At 33.9% G+C, this 20,005-nt stretch overlaps 1 protein-coding gene across 1 annotated transcript; it reads left to right on the forward strand.

The window, feature by feature from the left end:
• Positions 1 to 10,431: 10,431 nt before the first annotated feature.
• Positions 10,432 to 15,391, forward strand: LOC125852413 (ankyrin repeat-containing protein At5g02620-like). Its single transcript, XM_049532149.1, has 2 exons — positions 10,432 to 10,687; positions 14,928 to 15,391. The coding sequence occupies exons 1-2, from the start codon at positions 10,432 to 10,434 to the stop codon at positions 15,389 to 15,391; spliced, it is 720 nt and encodes a 239-aa protein (XP_049388106.1).
• Positions 15,392 to 20,005: the final 4,614 nt, after the last annotated feature.

Here is a 20,005-nt window from a genome sequence, read left to right on the forward strand (position 1 = left end):
TTCCCTTACAGTTCTGGGGACATTGTGTGCTAGCTACATCACATATTATTAATAGACTACCTAGTAGTGTGCTTAACTTTCAAACTCCCTATGAGAAGCTATATGGTCGAAAACCAGAATTATCACACTTCAGAATTATTGGTTGCTTATGTTTTGCAAAGGTTCTTCCTGCACATGATAAGATGATGCCCAGGTCTAGAACTGCAGCTCATATGGGATATTCAGAAATACAGAAGGGGTACATTCTATTTGACATTGCTACCAGATCATTCTTTGTCAGTAGAGATGTCATATTTAGGGAAGATGTGTTCCCTTTTTCACATACAGACATCACTGATAGCCAACCAGTCTTTGTAGACAATTTGCAGGCTTCAGATTTTATCCTTCACACCACTCCTCCTCAGGCTCTCGTTACACCTAATTGTAATGAAGATACAGTTACAACAACTTCCCCTTATTCAGAACCTGAGTTAGAGGTACCTGATCCCTTGACCACTTCTCAGGCTACTGACATCATGGAGGAAACAGTCCAAGAAGTTCCTGTGCAGGTTGTACCAGTTGATACTAGAAAATCCTCAAGAACTACACACAAACCTCTATGGATGAAGGATTTCGTTTCTCTCAACATAAATAAGGATGTGAAGTATCCCTTATGCAACTACATGAGCTATAGTCATCTCTCTCCTACCTATCAATGTTATATAGTTGCTACCTCCTCTTTGAAAGAACCTTGTACCTACTCAGATGCAGTTAAGGATCCTAGATGGGTTGATGCTATGCAAACTGAGATTCAAGCCTTAGAAGACAACAACACTTGGGAGATCACAGATTTACCCCAAGGGAAGAAGCCTATAGGCTGCAGGTGGATGTATAAGATTAAGTACAAAGCTACAGGAGAAGTTGAGAGGTTTAAAGCCAGGTTGGTAGCTAAGGGGTATAGCCAACAAGAGGGTATTGATTACAAGGAAACTTTCTCACTAGTTGTTAAGATGGTGACTGTGAGATCTATTGTTTCTCTTGCATCTTCACGGCACTGGCATATTCATCAGATGGATGTTTCTAATGCTTTTTTGCAGGGAGATCTAGAGGATGAAATTTATATGCAGCTTCCTCAAGGTTTTGTCAGTCAAGGGGAGAAGGTGTGTAGACTGACCAAGTCACTGTATGGGCTCAAGCAAGCTCCAAGGCAGTGGAATCACAAGTTGACTGAAGCTTTTGTTACTCTTAAGTTCAAACAAAGCCAATATGATTACTTATTATTCATCAACAAGTCAGAAGCTGGAATTTGTATTGTGCTAGTCTATGTGGATGATATGTTAATTACTGGCAGCAGTCTTGAATTAATAGAAGAGACTAAATAGGCACTACAAAAGGCTTTCAAGATGAAGGACCTAGGTGAACTAAAGTATTTCCTAGGTATTGAGTTTAGTAGATCAGCAGATGGTATACTGATGCATCAAAGGAAGTATGCTCTGGAGCTTATAACTGAGGTTGGTATGACAGCAGCCAAGCCTGCAGGAACCCCTATTGATGTCAATGTTAAGTTAACATCAATACAATATGATGAGCAGGTAAAGCTGAGAGATAATTCTGAGGACCCATTGGCAGATCAGACAATGTACCAGAAACTAATTGGAAAGTTGCTATATCTTAACATGACAAGGCCAGACATATCCTTTAGCACACAAACTTTGAGTCAATTTCTACAGCAACCAAAGAAGTCACATATGGATGCTGCATTGAGAGTGGTGAGATACTTAAAAAAGGAACCTGGTCAAGGTCTATTGCTGACTAGTTTCTCAAATGAACTAGTCACTGCATTTTGTGATGCTGATTGGGCTTCATGTCCACTTACTAGAAGATCAGTTACAGGGTACATGGTCAAGATAGGCAAGTCATTGGTGTCATGGAAAGCAAAGAAGCATACCACAGTGTCCAAAAGTTCAGCTGAAGCTGAATACAGGAGCCTAGCATCTGCAGTCTCAGAGTTGGTGTGGTTACTTGGAATGTTGAAAGAAGTAGGAGCTGATATTAAGTTGCCAGTGCAAGTATATAGTGACAGTAAAGCTGCCATACAAATTGCTGCAAATCCAGTGTATCACGAGAGGACAAAGCATATAGAGATAGACTGCCATTTCATAAGGGAAAGACTACAACAAGGCTTGATCAAAATAGACTATCTACCTACACAAGAGCAACCAACAGACATTTTGACAAAAGGATTGTCCAGGATACAACATGAACATCTAGTATCCAAGCTAGGTGTGTTGAACATCTTTACACCTCCTAGCTTGAAGGGGAGTGTTGAGATATGAGCTAATGATGAAGCAAGGAGAGTACAAGTTAAAGCTGTTAGTGTTAATAAAGGACAGATTAGTCTTTTCCAACTAATTAGTTATAACTAACTTTCTGTTAGTAGATTCTAGAAGTTAGTTACACAATGTAATAGGAATTAGCTATAAATACTAGTCTTACACTGATGTATTACTTTGTCTTTGAACTCAAACAATGAGAGTTTCTCTTCTTCAATGTTAGCTCCTTGTTAATGAAGTTTTTCTGTTAATTCTGCCTGTTTTCACTTACGTTCAGGGACATTTGCAATATTGATGACACACATTTATTGGTTGGTGGTTGTAGTTGATAATCTTTAATTTGGTTGGTAGAAAAAATAAATAAGATGCTTTTGGTAAAAAATAAGAAGTTGAGGTAATATTAATGACACGTTTTTTTGTTGATAAAAGTGTCGAGAAAAAATTATTGTGTTTTGTTAGGTGTTTGAACATGAAAATAAAAAATATTTTACTTTATTTAGAATTTTTAAAGTTAGAGTTGGAATTATGTTTGGCCATAATATTTGATTTTTTTTTAGAATCTGAATGTGCGTTACTATAAATATAATTTCTTTTCACAGTTTTCGATTGTGGGATTATGCATATACAAAGAATTCAAGAATTTGATGGAGGGACATTTGCAATATTAATGACACACATTTATTTGGTTGGTGGTTGTAGTTGATATTCTTTAATTTTGGTTGGTGGAAAAAATAAATGAGATGCTTTTGGTAAAAAAAATAAAAATTTGAGGTAATATTAAAGACACATTTTTTTCGTTGGTTGGTTAAAAAACCAAATCGAACCGCAATTCGAATCAAACCGATTAAAGTTGGTTTGATTTGGTTAGGTTTGGTTTTACATTTTGAAAAATCGATACTATTTGGTTTGATTTTGATTTTACTAAAAAATAACTGCAAACATAACTAAATCGATAAATTAGATATATAAATTTTATAATTATTTATATATTATTCATAAGCAAAATATAAATATTTTGTTAAATTTTAAGTAACTTAAGTCTTTAACTTTACCATTTTCTCAAGTCCAACACGTAAACTTAGCACATCTATTACAATCATAAGTCCACGTCCAAAATTCATTACTTTAATCTTACTTACCATGCCTTTCATAAGATAGGTACACCTTCTCTTAATTGAATTACTTTGTTCTTGTAATGATAACTTTAATATTATTTTATTGCCTAATTGAATCAACAAAAGCTTTTCAGTGGATTGTTCATGTACTAGGTGTTTGTATCTATCAAGATACGTATGTCCTAAAAAATTTATTACTTTCAAACTGAAAAAACCAAAATAACTGAACCAAACCAAACCAAACCAAACCATCAATAACCAAACCGGCAGTTATTTTTTTCGTTTGGTTTGGTTTGGTTTTAGAAATTTAAAAAACCGACTAAATTAGTTTGAATAACCGATCTAAATCAAACCACAAACACCCCTAATTGTAGTTGATAAAATTGTCGAGAAAAAATTATTGGGTTTTAAACTTTTAGAGAAACAAGAAGTAAAAAAAAAAAACCTACAAGGGTCAAATTGCTCTTTTAGATATTATTAATCAAAGAGAAAAGGTAATTTTGAAAACGAATTTCACGATTGATAGTTTATATTAATTTCGTCCTCACACTCATTCTAATACATCTCTCTTTCACTCTTACTCTAGTAGCCCCAATCGTCACAGCCCCCCCCCCGCCCCTCCCCCCCTCCCCCCTACACACACATTCATCTGTCATAGTATTTAATTAATTTATATACAAATATAATTTTGCTTACGTGACTGAACACACAAAAAAAAACATTTTTCATCATAGTGAATACATCCTAAATGCTACTTCCTTTGTTCCTATTTACTTGACGAGAGGGAGTTGCTCGGATGGTAAGCACCCCTCACTTTCCAACCCGAAGGTTTCGAGTTTGAGTCACCAAGGGAGCAAAAGGGGTGGGAGATCCTAGGGAGGGTAAAAAAAAAAATTGTTTCTATTTACTTGTCTATTTTTTACTTTACACACCTATTAAGAAAAATAATAATTGACATAGTAAATTTATCATTTTACTCCTAGTAGTTGATAGACCAAAATTAATTTATTCATTACTGAGGTCTTACCTTTTTCAAAAATATCAATTTTCTAAATAAATTGAAGATATAATAGGTAAAAAAATATTATTTTTTCTTAATTTGTCAAAAATAACAAGTAACAAAGGATAAATAAAAAATTATAATTAGACAAATAAAATGAAACAGAGAAAGTACTAGGAAAAGATTCGATGTTTTCCATCTAAATTTTACTTTTTGTGTATGAATATGGGCTAAAGATTCATGATGGAAATTAATGTATTCAGCCACTTTACCTTATCTTTTAAGCCAAAAATAAAAAAATATTTTTTAAATAAAAATAAAATAAAATATTAAACCCAATTCATTTTCACCAAAAATCACTTGCCCACCCAATATTTGACTGTAAGCTCCTTGGCACATTCATAAACACACAAGAGCTAAAAAGGTCCAAAATGACAAGTTAAATTCAATTAACTACGAGGTTCGAATTCGAATTTTGTTGGTAACATGTAATCAATTATATTACATGCTCATTATCACCTCGTTTCATATCAACAAGTCCTCTTTATTTGCTTTTCTTCAGATATAAACGAAATTCATTTTGGTGGCTTCAAGCAAATACTTGCAATCTCTTATAATGTCCCCTTCTTTTTACGGAAAAATAATCTTTTATGATCAGTTACAAATTGAATAAAAACAAATATATATTTTAAAGATTTTTTATGTATAAAAATAAAGATATGCCGTAAAAAAGACAGAGAACTAAAAGTTTGATTGATTTTCCTTGTCCTCTTGTTTACTTTGTTTTTTTTTACTTCTTCTCTGGTTCACTCCCTTTCTCTATCATTATAATCCAACGGTTGTTATTCTCTCAGGTCCTATTTAATTGTCATCATTTTAGGTTTCACGTCTCTTAAGATACTATGTAAGTTAACCATTGTACTCCCTTATTTAGGTTTATCTTAAAGTAAAATTTTCAATAAATGAACATGAATTAATTTATTTTAATTAATTAAATTGATCAATGAATATGAATTAATCATTTTGTTTTTCTATCATATTTTCAAAGCTAATAACTTTCCAAGGTAAATAGAAAAAATAATGTCATTTATGTATTAGTTTTGTGAAATGACAAGTACTCCCTCCGTTCACTTTTACTTGTCACTTATTCCTAAAATATATTTTCATATTTACTTGTCACTTTTGACATATCAAGAAAGACAATAATTTTTTTCCATGTTTTACCCTCAACATTAAATACTTAGTATTTTCCAAATCATTTAATAAGGGATAGTTTGGTAAAATACTTGTATCAATAATTATTTTCTTAATGTGTGTGTCAAGTAAAACTGTAACAAGTAAAAGAGAACGGATGAAGTATTAAAGAATATCTATTTTTAATAAAGACGACATGTAAATAGGACCAAAAAGAATATCTTCGAGACTTTGAAGTGGGTACACCAAATTTCCCTGGAATTATAAAAGTTTAGAGAAAATATTATTGGGTTTATTTAAACTTGTAGAGAAACAAGGAGAAGGAGGAAAAAAGACCTATAAGGGTCAAACTGCTCTTTTAGATATTATCGATCAAGGAAAAAAGGTAATGTTGAAGACCTAATCAAATCTTTCTTTGGTCTTTCAGTTTTCCCATGTTTTTTTTTACGCAAGTGTGTGTAATGTATGGAGGAAAAATATTTTTCAAACAATATTATCTAATTTTCCTATGTTTAAATTTATAAAAAAAGAGTTTTTCAAAATGAGTAAAATAATATTTTTTTCAGTGAATTCAGTGAAAACAAGTTTCACGATTGATATTTTATATTAATTTTGTCCTCACACTCATTCTAATACATCTATTCTTCACTCTTACTCCCCCACACCCCTATACACACATTCATCAATCATAGTATTTGTTTAGTTGATAATTTTTAATTTGGTTGGTGGAAAAAATAAATGAGATGCTTTTAGTAAAAAAAAAATTAAAAAGTTGAGATAATTTTTAAAAATAAAATGATAGTAAAAAGTTGAGGTAATTTTTAAAAATAAAATGATAGTAAAAAGTTGAGAAAAGGTCCAAAATAGTCCCTCATCTTTGGGTTAAGACTTAAAGTCATCCTTGAGTTTTCACATGGAGCACTAATAGTCCCTCATGCTTGCAATATTGGTGCACTTTTAATTTGGTCCTCCTTCAAAAAATTGCCTATTTTTTAACATTGATTTTATTCATAATTTATGTATAGAATGTTTAATTGTCATTTTATATATTTAGTAGAAATAATAATTTTCTGTGAGAGATTGTGAGAAGAAAAACACCTTATTTTGTTTAGTAGAAATTGTATTGCAAGTAAAGTCGAGAGGTTCATCACGTCGATTTCACGTACAATAGTATAAATTTTTCTTTTCTTGCAATGTCATATGTTAAAATGTTCTTAGTTTAACTGCATTAATATTTATAATGAACTTTACAAAATGTTCTTCTTCTCACCTTCTCTCACATAAAGTTATTATTTCTATAAAAAGACGGATGAGACATTCCTTACATAAAATTATGAACAAATAATGTTAAAAAACAAGCAAAAGTTTAGGGGAGGACCAAAAGTGCACCAATATTGCAAAAATGAAGGACTATTAGTGCTCCATGTGAAAACTTAAGGATGGTTTTGAGTCTTAACCCAAAGATGAGGGACTATTTTGGGCCTTCTCTCGTAAAAAGTTAGTAGGTGTTTTCAAAATAGCCAAACAAGGATTTTGGAATAAAGTGAATAATATTCATGATCAAATGGGTATTATTTTTGAATCTGATGGTTTTAAATTAAAGATGTGTAGAATAAATATTCTTTAATTTTATAATTTTAAACGTATCGAGTAAAAAAAAAATTGATTTATAAAGATGTCAAAATTTTTTTTTCCTTTTAAATGGACTAAGAAGAATATAAGAAAGATTAATTGAAACAGAGGTAGTTTTCCCCTTTGAATTTTAAGTTTGAGTTATTGGTTGGTAAAATACTTGACTTTACTTTTGCAATTCCCTTTCTTGATTCAGATCGGAGAGAAAAATAAACTAAATAAAAAAATTGAAATCGTTCATAAGAAATATCACTTGAGAGGGTTTAGGCTCATCTTTGTATGGGACGGCTGACCTAGGGTTTTAAGCCAGCAGCTGCGCAGCTCTCATGGCTGCTACGACCACTGGACGGCCTCCTTTCGAGGCTGTCCAGCCCGCCCCACCACCCAAAACCACCACATACGCCACTCTTTTCAATTCCAATACTATAAATCCTAAACAATCTGCCCTAATTAACTCAAAAACAATCACAAAACCAATCGAAATAATTCATGGAGAACCTACTATCACTTTTTCAATGGAGGAAAGGCAAGACTTTATGATTGAAGAGGGATTGCATCAAGCAGTGGTGTTTAAATTATCCCATGGTGCGCCAGATTTGAAGGTACTACGGTCAATTTTACCGAAACATCTTGGTACCAAGGGCAACGGTGTAATTGGCTTACTTGCTCCAAGACAAATTTTGTTGAGATTTGATCAATATGAAGATTATGTACTAGCATTATCTCGCTCAGTTAATTATCTTCTCTACAATGGAGAGGAGCACCAATGTAGGGTTTTTCCATGGTCCATTGGATATAATCCTAAGGAGGAAACGACGTTAGCTGTGGTTTGGATTTCTTTACCAAACTTATCTCCAGATTTGTTTGCAAAGAAGTCTTTGTTGTCTATAGCATCGGCAGTTGGGAAACCAATAGCTATAGATAAAGCTACTCAAATCAAGTCAAGACCTAGCACAGCTAGGGTCAAGGTTATACTTGATCTAATGGAAAAGCTTCCAAATCGTATAAGGTTGCAGTTTGTGGATGGAAAATCTGGTAAGTTGATCGAGGTTTTTCAGGAGATTGTATATGATAATCTACCTTTGTATTGCAATTATTGTAAGCACCAAGGTCATGATGAAGATAGTTGTCGTTTGATCTCAAAAAGAAATCAAAATAACAAACAAATTGATGATACCATTGAAGTTGCTACAAAAGGTACTATTGATAGTGAAAAGTATCAAGGTGATGCGAGAGAAATACTAAATGAAAAAAGAAAGGTTGTAGATATCAATCAAAGTAAAGCTACTTTGTTAGATCGGCAGTTGGTTGATGTCCCTTCTGAGCAAAATCGTGCACACTCAATGGATGTTGTTACAAGTAATATTGGTGTTCAAACAACGACCGAAAACAAAAGGGGAACGCCAAGAGTTGGGGTTGATGCGCCGCGAGTTGGTTCAGGCAAAAAAATAATGGATTCAGGACACAAACTAATGGATACATCTGATGTTGAAGATGCTGAAAATTCTGGGCAGCATGTTTTGCAAGTTGAAACCAAGAATGCAACTAAAAATTGGACACTGGTTGCACACAAAAATTCAACTAGTAATCGGAGCCTTTCCCCGACTAGTCAAAATAATTCTCCATGTAGTGAAAAGGGTGCGACTGGAAATTTTTATGACAGTGAGAAGAGGCAAGATATTAGTAATGCCTCAAGAGACCTATTATGTTCGAATAGCTTTGATGCTTTATCGAAGACTACTGGACAACAAGTAAAGTTAACAGAGAATGACAACGATTTGATCAAAGAAAAGCAGGTCTCACCACCTATTTTGAATAGCAAATTAAGTCCAGAAGCTCCCATATTTGTGCCTAAATGTGTGATTGCAAAGAAAAATGAGTCAAGGGTCTTAGTGTCAAATACAATTGATTTGGGCGAGGATTTTCTTGATGAAAATGAGGAAGACAATATGCTTGATTTTGGCGAGGATTCTCTTGATGAAGATGAGGAAGATATGCTGGACATGTGCTTTGATAGAGTGGCTAGGGAAGGAGATATATCACCTAGGCAACAAAGAAGTAGAAGCAACAAAAGCAAAAAGAAGACACATGGAAGGCAACATAGTTGGGACGGTAAAATGACTGAGGAGTTTGTTCCAAGGCACCTACCGATGCGACAGGCAAAGCAGAACCATTTGACAGTATCAATAGGTTCAACAAGGTCCAATAAATCCATAAAGAAAGTATGAATTATCAAGTGTTGTTGGATAGGTTTGAAGAAGAAGACAAGAGAAAAATACTTCAAGTTACTTTTGATGGGCAATCAATCTTTTTTAATTCATGCGTTTGCAATAGAAAGTTTGAGGCTGATAACTCAACTTTCTTCTTGATTGGCATATTTTTACATTATTTAAGCATCCTCATTTGTAATATCATCATGGAGTGTATTACAAACTCTGTGGTGATCAGAAAATACTTAGTTCTCTCTAGCTCTTATTTTCTTCATGTTTGTTAGGTAGTAGACACTTCATTAGGATTAGTAAGGTAAGGCCTAGCCCTCCTTGCTTGCACTTATCCCTATTGATATTTTTTATGTTTAATAAAAGGCCACTAGACACTATCTAGTGGTAAATTTGCGGAAAAAAAAAATATCACTTGAGAGAAAAAAACTTAAGTAGTATCTAGATACGCGCTTTTGCACATGTACCTAATCGTATTAATTAATGAGTACATATACATTTTTAAAAATTACATAAATATATATTATAACAATGCTTTTGACTTAATTAGATATTTTCTCTATCTCAATTTATGTGATAATGTTTGACTGAGCACAAAGTTTAAGAAATAAGGAAAGATTTTTGTGATGCAGTTGGATCACACATTATGGATCCAGACATGTACAATGCTGCAATGAAAGGCAAAATGGTATATAAAAATTTTTCACTTGCTGATCATCTGAGAAGAGTGGAAAATGGATACCAAGTCACTCCAAACGGAAACACAGTCCTCCATGTGGCAGCTCTCTTTGGCCAACAGAATTTCGTGGGAAAAGTCCTTCAGATTAGCACAACATTATTATGTTATAAGAATATGAAAAATGAAACTGCGCTTCACATTGCAGCTGATTTAGGACAAAGTGAAGTGGTGAGAAAACTACTTAGCTTTGAAGGAGTGGAGACACTTGTGACTTGTGAGGATGACGGATGACATTGGAGATACGGCCGTGAGAAGTGGACACGTTGACATTGTCAGGAGTTTGATGGATTTATTACGAAATCCTGAACACGACTTCCCAGCCAATAAGGTTGGGGAGACACCAATTTATCTGGCCACGGAGTCTGGTTTTCACGATGCTTTGATTGAAATCTTGAACATTTACAAAGAACCAACTTATGTTACAGGTCCACTCAATCGAACACCTCTACATGCAGCCGTAATTCAAGAACACACAGGTCAGTACGTTATTTGTCCTTAAAGAATTTAAGTCCCATATATATTTGCTGTATGAGTTTTGTGTTAGAATTCCCCAAGATTTTGTATTTACAAAGTCAACCCATTTCCAAATTTAGCAATAACTTGAATTTCCTACAAGAACAAGGGTGTGAATATGTGATTTTCTTCTGAAGCCGTTAGAAAAATTAAGAAGAGGCAACGATTTTTAAAAAAATAAAATAAAATCGCTGTTATGACAGCGTTTTTATAAAAAAAAATTAAAATATCTCTCCAAAGGTAGCCATTTTAGTAAAAAAAAAAATCTCAATTTCAGTAAATTTTTCTTTTATTTTTTTATTGAAATCGTTGCCTTTTAAAAAAATTTTTTTTACTGAAATTTGGCAGCGATTTTTAAGAATTTTTTTTTCTAAAATCGCTACTTTGGAGTGATTTTCGAATTTTTTTTTAATGGAGTAACGGCGTCAGAAAAAAATCGCTATGTCGAGAGTGATTTTTCTCTTTTGATTAAAAAAAGTTGTGTACCCTTTTAAAATTTTTGGCAATTTTTTTTGCCCTTTAGGCTCCAGACTCGTGAATATGTTATATGAATTTATCAAGCTGAAAAGTAATCGGTGTTAGTCAAATCCTGATAAAATTTGTGTATATATGTTAGAACGAAAAAGACAATATTATTTTTTTAATCAAAAGCCATCTTTAGGGTTGGGGGGTTAGGCATGAGCCCTACCTTGTATGTTGAATAAATTAGGAGGACACAACAAAATACATTAGCAAGAGAGATATGATGTCTAACCTCTCCAAAAAGATTAGAATGTTATAGACATGTCCATAATTATGTAGTTTAATATCAACATCTTGCTATTGGCATGAAGTTTAAATTTACAGGGGAAATTCAAATATATACCAACTAAAGGGATCCCCTCTTGAATATTCTTTAGGCTATGAATTAAAAAGCCAAGAGAAATTAGCTTAAAACACATGCATGATCATGAAAAATCTCATGGTTCTTTTTTTTCCCTCACTTGGAAAGCTAGAAATTTTCTGTTTGTCCATGTTTAGAAAGCCTCGCACTAGTTGAGGGATGTTGTCGCTGGATGGATATACCCACGTGCTTTGTAAGCTCAAGTTAGCTAGCTTGTATGCAACCTGATTTGCTTCCCTATAACAATGGTTAATATACCAATCTATACCTTGAAGAGTTGCTTGAATCCTCTTGATTAAAGGCGCTAACCGCCAAGAAATTTTATAGACGTCTGTAATGCAAGATAGTAGCATTAAAGAGTCAGTTTCCAGTTGAGGTCGAGAAACTCCATTAAGCTTGCACCAATCAACGCCATATAATAGTGCCTTTGTCTCTGCCCCATAAATTGTACAAAGAATGCTATAATGAGTTTGCCTTCCCAATTTATGACTATGCCTCCACAACCACATTTATCCGCTTCCATTACTATTGAGCTTATAGACACAAGTGATGGGCGGTGTCCAGGAGACAAGTTTACAGACTTTATTCACAATTTTCTTATCTGTAGCCAACAAAATCATTCTAGGAGAGAGTTTCTGAACTGCTGCTTCACAGACAACAAAACATTCTGACAAATTAGATGCATTATTTTAGGGAGAAACAATGTTTTGCTTACCATACACATTGTTGCATCTGCTCTTCCCAAATAATATGGTTTGGGATGATTTTAATAATAATAGTTGTAATGCTATTACAAAAGTGATGACTCCCACCAATTGGATAAGAGAGATATCAGGGAGTTAGCATTTCTTCTAATTCCAAAGGTGGAGCAATAGTGATTCCATAAAGCCTTTACCAGTGTACCATTATAGAAAGGCATAATACATAAATTGGATCTTAAACTTGGCTTCAACTTTTAAGTATGATCTCTAACTTTCATAGTGCACAAGTAGGCACTTTAACTATCCAATTCTTAAACTAAAAAACACGCGAATCCAACAGCCAAATTGTGTGATATACAAACGCTCCTACGTGGCTTATTGAGCCACTCAATGGCTGCCACGTAATTAAAAAATTACACGTATTTTATAATTAAAAAAAAGAAGAAATTAAAATACAAAAGGGTAGGGTCGTATTTTCTTTTCCCAATTTGCTCGATTTTCACTCAACATCAGCGGAGCCCTAGCCCTAATTTCTTTGCAAATCAAAGTAAAATTGTGAAGATTTGTGGTCAAAGTTCTTATCTTTTGGATGTTTATGTGTTGTTCTTCCTCAATTTAGTTTGGTTATGTTAATTTTTGCTTTTTGAAAGTTTATTTTTGGTAGAAGCTGTCACCATGAATGTAAATTCACTTTTTTTTATACCTGAATTATTTGCAGATCAAGAAATCTTCATTATAGCTCTTTTTACACAATGACAAAAAAAATTAGAAGCCATTACATAAAAAACGACCAGAAATTATGCACAAAAAGAGAAAAAAAGCTTGAGTACTAGAATTAGGAAGAAGAAGAAGAAAAATGGGATTTTGATTTGAAAAAAATAAAGATATATTTAAAAGGGATTCATTAAGGGTAAAATTGTCATTTCCATTTTTTTTTACTGTTGTGGGCCTCGAAAAATACCCCTGACGCGCCTGAATTGCGTATCAATCACGCGTTATGCCAGGTTGGATTCACGTGTTTTTTTGTTTAAGAATTGGATAGTTGAAGTGCCTACTTGTGCACTTTGAAAGTTAGAGGTCATACTTAAAATTCGAAGCCAAGTTTAGGGTCCAATTTTGTATTATGCCTTATAGAAAACATGATCAGTGCGTGTCTTCTGATTGTTGAATCCGAAAAGGAAACTTTAAAAGAAACCTCTTTGAGCCATATTTTGGTCCAGGGTGATCTTTCCTGTCTAGTAGATCTGAAGAAGTTCCAGACACTGCAACATTAAAGGATTTTGAAGTGGTGAGTTTCCAAATAGGAAGGTCATCTTCCTCTTTAAGTTGACATATATGAAGGCTAATGATACGGTTTTTAATAGCATCTGAAACTTCTCCACATGAATTCCAATTCCGGTTACGATCATGAAACATATCTTTGATACCAATTCTGCTAGGCTTAGATCCTTCAGGTAAGAATTTGTAAAGTGCAGCTGATTCACTCCAACTATATCATACCAAATGAGATTTGTCTTCTTCCTATTTTCTAGGAGATATTGAATTTATGGAGCATAGATTTTTTTAGTTGCGAGAGTGAGCCTTGGTACTATTCATGATCACAGGGTGGAACTTAGCACAATACTTGGCCTTCATAAACAAAGTCCAAAGAGAATTTACAGTCCTAAATCTCCACCATTGTTTAACACAGAAAGCTTTACAAATGTCGCTAAGTTTCTTGAAATTAGCTCCACCTCTATGAATGGGAAGGAGAGNGATAATGGAAGCAACAAGTCTGCCTATAAATAGGCTTACTGTAAAACAGAAAATACTAAAATCTAGGTCCACTAAACCACTAACTACTAATTAGCTACTAATCTGCCACAATATCTAAACATGCTAAGATAAAGGAAACTAACTAACAAACTCCTGAAGACTTGGTCAAGTATCTGAATCACTTTTCAACAGCTTTTGTGTTTGTTAATTTGTTGGCCAGAAATATCTTCATAAGCTCTTAGAGTTCTCATCATCATCTTCTTTAAGGATTTTCTTGTGTGGCTTGTAAATATTATAACATCATCTACAAAATACAAATGGTTAATCTTATACAGTAACTTTTTTTTTCATAAAAATATTTATAATACCTTTAGATATTTGTTAAGTCAATTATAAATATAAACACTTGTGAAAAATGTATAACACATAGGTGACTTGGTCATACATGCTAAACTTCGTTTACATCCAAATCCAATTACAAAATATTACTTTTTCAAATATGCGATATAATACAAAAAAGAAGAAGTTATATTTGCTTCTCTACTACTGAAAATAAGTCAATACTATTTTTCAGTTGTTATACTTTTCAACAAATATACCTTTACAATAATACTTTAAAGTTACATTTACCCCTCACCCGTTAACATTAGCTATATTTACTCCTACCCTGTTGAAACTTCATTTTCAGCTTTAGAAAGTCACATGCATAAGCTCTTGTTGAACGACAAAATATCATGATAATTGTAATATTTGACATATTTATATAACCAGAATGCGCGAGAGAACTATGGGAATGGAATAAACCTTTATGCGAACAACCTGATGATTGTGGTTGAAATTCACTGCACTACGCTGTTAAACAAGGATTGAGAAAACTCGTTTCCGATATGTTGAAGTGGAAGAAATCCTTAGCCTACGATTGGGCAGGCAGTGAAAATGATTGGACGACGGCATTTCACATTGCAGCCAGTGAAGGTCATAAATCGATGATGCATGAGTTATTAAAACACTGCCCAGATTGTTGGGATATGGTTAATAGCAATGGCCAAAATGTTCTTCATGTTGCCATATTATTGAACGATCACGAAAGGTTTGTCCAGGCGTTATTTAAGTTGAGATTTTGTAATAGCCTTGTTGATAAGGCAGATAATGAGGGCAATACTCCACTCCATTTGCTTGCTGCCTATGGGAACCATGTTCCTGAATCAATATTAGACAATCCTAGAGCAAAGAAGATGACATTTAACAAACAAAATCAGACTCCACTTGACATAGCATCATCTCGCACTCGGACAATCAGGGGCGGCTCAAACCCGTTGGTGGCCTAAGGCCAAAATCAAACTAGAGGCCTTAAAAAAAAAATTAAAAATGTTTTTATTTTAAATCTATTTTTCTAGTTTTTTGAGATGCAAAGTTGTTAATAATTTTTGTGTTGTCAATCTCTTCTAATAATTTTTTTTCAATCGATAATATAGCCAAACCACTTCTAAAATTTATCAAGAGCACCTTTTTGAGATTTTATCAAGTTATCGACTTTTCTTTTTCTTTAAAGTTTTGAATGACCGGATTCATATTTTCTTGTTGACATTATTAATTCTAACAAATATTTTAAACACTATTTACAATATCAAATAAAAAATATAATAAACATATGACACAAAACAAAAATAATATTAGAAATTAGAATGATATTACCGAATTCAAGAACGATGAAGACTTAATTTCTGAAAATGAATTGGGCTGCTGCAATATATTTTTCTCCAAATTTAAAATATAAACTATCAATAGAACAAGTAAATTCTTAAGCTTTGAATAAGAGAGAGATATAATATTAGAAAAGAGAGAGAGAAGAAATAAAAGAGAAGAAGAGAGGATGATGGAATATATAAAAATAAAATTAGAAAAAGAATAAGGTAAAAAAAAACATAACTTGTACATTAAAAAAAAAAGTACACAACTTTTTATTGGAAAGGGAAAAAGTAATTGTCATATCTATCCCTTCATTAATGTCATTTGCATTTGTTGTCTTAATTCTAATTTATTTATTTTTTTTAGTTTAAACCTACCTAATTAACTAAAAAATGGGGCCCCCAATTTATTGGGGGCCTAAGGCCAAGGACTTTTTTTTTTAACTTACCAGCCGCCCCTGCGGACAATGAGGAAGGTACGTACGTACATTTTAATAATCTCTATGTTTCCTTTTACTTGACACAGAGTTTATAAAATAAAGAAAAATTTTGAATTACTTAGGAGAAATTGGTAGCCGATTTGCGCGGCAATAATGCACGATTGGGACAACGGCGTCGTCACTTCGAGGTAAAACGTCAAACAAAATATAGCATATCAAAGATACATGAGACGAGGAAGGATGATGATGAAGGCAAACGCAAAACTAAGAGAGAAAAATTAGAAATCGATAAAATTATGAAGTCAACTCAAATTCAAGTTGTTGTACCTACTCTAATAATGACAATCACGTTCGCAGCTGGTTTTACATTGCCAGGAGGTTTAGACAACGATGACGGTCCTAATAAAGGGATGGCGATTCTAATTAAGAAAGCAGCATTCCGTGTATTTGTTATTTCTGATGTCCTGGCATTTACATGCTCTGCTGCTGCTATATTCCTCTACTTTACCATGGCAGAGAGCGATGTAGACGTTGATGAAGAAATTAAGATCGACTTGGTTGACGTTTTATGGAAGAATTATCGTCTAGCACGTGTTTTGGAACTTTTGGCAATGGGTGCAGTTGTAATGCATTTGTAACTGGTACGTATGCTACTTTAGCAAATTCACTTGCTCTTGCTGTTACTGTTTGTGTCATTGGTTGCTACTTTTTTGGAATCTACGGGTGGAATAGCGCTATTAATGGTGAAGATAACCTGAACTACTAATAGGAGATGAAACTTATTTCCTTCATGTAATTCAAAGACGTGAATGCTACTACTATTTGTTCTATATACCATGATTTTTCCTACTCCTCTTGTTAATTATAATTGTTTCCAAATGAAGTAAATCGATTTGTGATTTATCAATACGTCTATATTTATTCAACAAGACCCAATGCTTGATCATTTCTTTAGAGTTCGATGTTGAAAGTTAAGAGGGTGGGGGGGGATGAATTGAAAATTCCTTCAGTTGATTTCATGTATGGAGCAGTCGACTCACCTGCAAGTTAATAACACAATATATAATAAGTGTAAAGGCAGAATGTAAATAGCACAGAATGCTTTATACTGATTCGAAACACTGATGTGGTGCCTACATCCAGTCCCCTTGGGTTTCCTTTAGAGCTTGAATGGATTTGCGGTTGTACAGAGAGTTTGATCTTTAAATCCAATCTGATGTGCAAATCAGAGTTCCTATTTTGACACAACCTCTACTTGTATAACTTACAATCAGTATCTGTCCTTCTCTTTTTCTTTTTCAATTGTTCACTCAACGTGTACAAAGCTTTATGAAAGATGAAAGAATATTACAATATAAGTTCAAGTGAAGTTGCGCACTTTTATCTGTTGATCCTGGGGCCTTATTTATATGTTGAGTAGTGCGGTGATCTTTGCTCTAACACGAAAACCCAAAGGAGTTTCTTTCAATCAAGGATTTGTAACGTTTCCTTGATTGAGAATGATTTTTCTTTGATCAGGTTGCATCGTTGTTTCCTCTGCCTTGAAACAGAGTCTGGTTTGGATTTCGATTGCTTGATTTGAATTGCAGTTTAATCTTCCAAGATCATAGTGTGATTTGCCTTGATCTTCTTGTTATCTTGTGATTTGACTGGTTCTCGAGTGCCGACCACGTCCAGGATATTGGCTTGGGTCGTGACATATCCTCTCAGTGGTACTTCGCCATAATTGACACTTCTGTCAGCTTGATGTTAACAATGGTTTCTCTAGAAAAACCTGAAAGAGGAGGTGTGTTGGAATTATGACCTCCTTAATTCTGTAAAGGAACACGTACTGAATACTTGTTCCTTACTGTTTGCTAGTTGTAGTAAATAATTTCGTAAAATAACAATTGGTTCACAACTTTGTATCATTTATCTCAACTCCAAACAACACAACGATTACATAATTATGTAATCTACGTAATTATAAACTCTGATTCCTAACTACCTCTTTCAAGGTTCTCAAACTTGCTAGACGTATCCTACACACAACACTCGATTGTAATCAAAACTCTTAACTACAATCTTACAACTTTTTCTCATAAACTCGCAACACTTCCCAAGTAATATACAAAGCCCTCTCAAATACTCTTTGACAGCGTTTTGATGAACTCTCTACGTAAGTGCGCAACTTTCTCCGAAGAAACTATTGCCCTATTTATAGATTTGGACTTGAATCCAAAACCTATTTCAACTAGAAATCCTACTTGTGCTCTGCTTCCTTTTTCCTCTTGAAACTTATAAGCTCACGCGTAGTATTCCTGCTTCGTTTAGAACTCCTTCCTCGACGTGGCTATGATTAATTTATTTTTTGCTTATTCACGCCGTTTCTACTAGTATTCCTGCTTCACTTAGGACGTATAAATTATGGAAACACTTCGACTGATTCTTTATGACTCGTTCATCACTTTGACGGATTCTTCATGACTCGTTCCTTATTTGCTTTGTCAGACTTTAAAATCCTTATTAAACTAACAAGGTGTACATGGCACAACCTCCAGGGTTCACTAATAATGATAAACCAACTCACATATGTCGGCTGTGCATGACAATCTATGGATTGAAACAAGCCTCTCGGGCATGGTACAATTCCTTCAAAGGTTATCTTTCATCCACAAGTTTTTTTCAGACGAAATCAGATGCTTCACTACTTGTCAGACAAGGTCTAGGTGAGACAATATTCGTCCTTGTCTAGGTCAACGACATTACTGTCACTGGAAGCAACATTTTTCGTGTCGATCAAGTTATCGCTTCAGTTGCTTCTCAATTCTCTATGAAAGACTTAGGAAATCTTCACTATTTTCTTGGTGTTTAAGTTATACGCATCTCTGACAACTTAATTTTCATCCAATTAAACTATGTGAATGAGGAGCTAATGACCGATTGCAAAAGTGTCCACACACAATGAGTGCATCTGAGCTACATACATTGTCTGATGGCACTCACCAGCTTACTAATACAACACGCTATCATCGGGTCTTGGGCATGCCTCAATACCTGTCTTTTACTAGACCAGACATCGCCTATGCGATGAATAAGTTATCCCAATTTCTGAAAGCATCATTAGAACTTCATTGGAAAGTTGTAAAGCGTGTTCTCCGTTACTTGTGTGGAACTATCCAGCTGGGCCTATATGTAGCCCCCATTGAGATATTCAATGCATGTATACTCTGATGCAGATTGAGGTTGGAACATCTCTGACAGAGTTTCCACATCTGGGTACATGATGTTTCTTGCACTACACCAAAAGAGGCCTTTAGTGGCAATAAGTATTGCCGCAAAAACATTTAGCGGCATTTAATCAAATGTCATTGCATCCAATGTCGTTAAAGCCTTTAGCGGCATTTATATGGACTGCCGGTAAAGACCAATATTATTGCCACTAAAAGTAATTACTTTTTGCGGCATTTATTCAGAGGCAATTACTATTGCCATTAAAACTACCTTAGAAAATGTAATATCAAGCATATTTTGTGGCTTTTGTAATTGCCGGTAAATATACAACAATTGCCAGTAAAGGAAACTTGGTTTAGTGGCATTTGCCATGGCAAATAAAATTAGCCATAAATTCGCCTTGATCCACATATTTAATCAAACACTTTTAAAACAACAAAATGAAATTCACAAGAGAAATAAGTTCAAAGGTAATAATAAACAAACTTACCAAACTCAAACAATGTCATTCACTTAACAATATTCAAACTCAATACATCCACTTCTTTGTCTTCCCATGGTAAAAAAAGAAAAGAATTATAAAAAAGAAAAGAATGCATTA

Source organism: Solanum stenotomum, unplaced genomic scaffold, assembly GCF_019186545.1.
Source record: "Solanum stenotomum isolate F172 unplaced genomic scaffold, ASM1918654v1 scaffold35048, whole genome shotgun sequence".
Lineage (NCBI taxonomy): Eukaryota > Viridiplantae > Streptophyta > Magnoliopsida > Solanales > Solanaceae > Solanum > Solanum stenotomum.

Excerpts from the sequence above, each read along its gene's own strand:
- LOC125852413 (XM_049532149.1), top strand. The coding sequence starts at position 10,432 with ATGACGGATGACATTGGAGATACGGCCGTGAGAAGTGGACACGTTGAC. Across the intron at positions 10,688-14,927 it reads CGTAATTCAAGAACACACAG|GATTGAGAAAACTCGTTTCC; the intron begins GTCAGTACGTTA and ends CTGTTAAACAAG.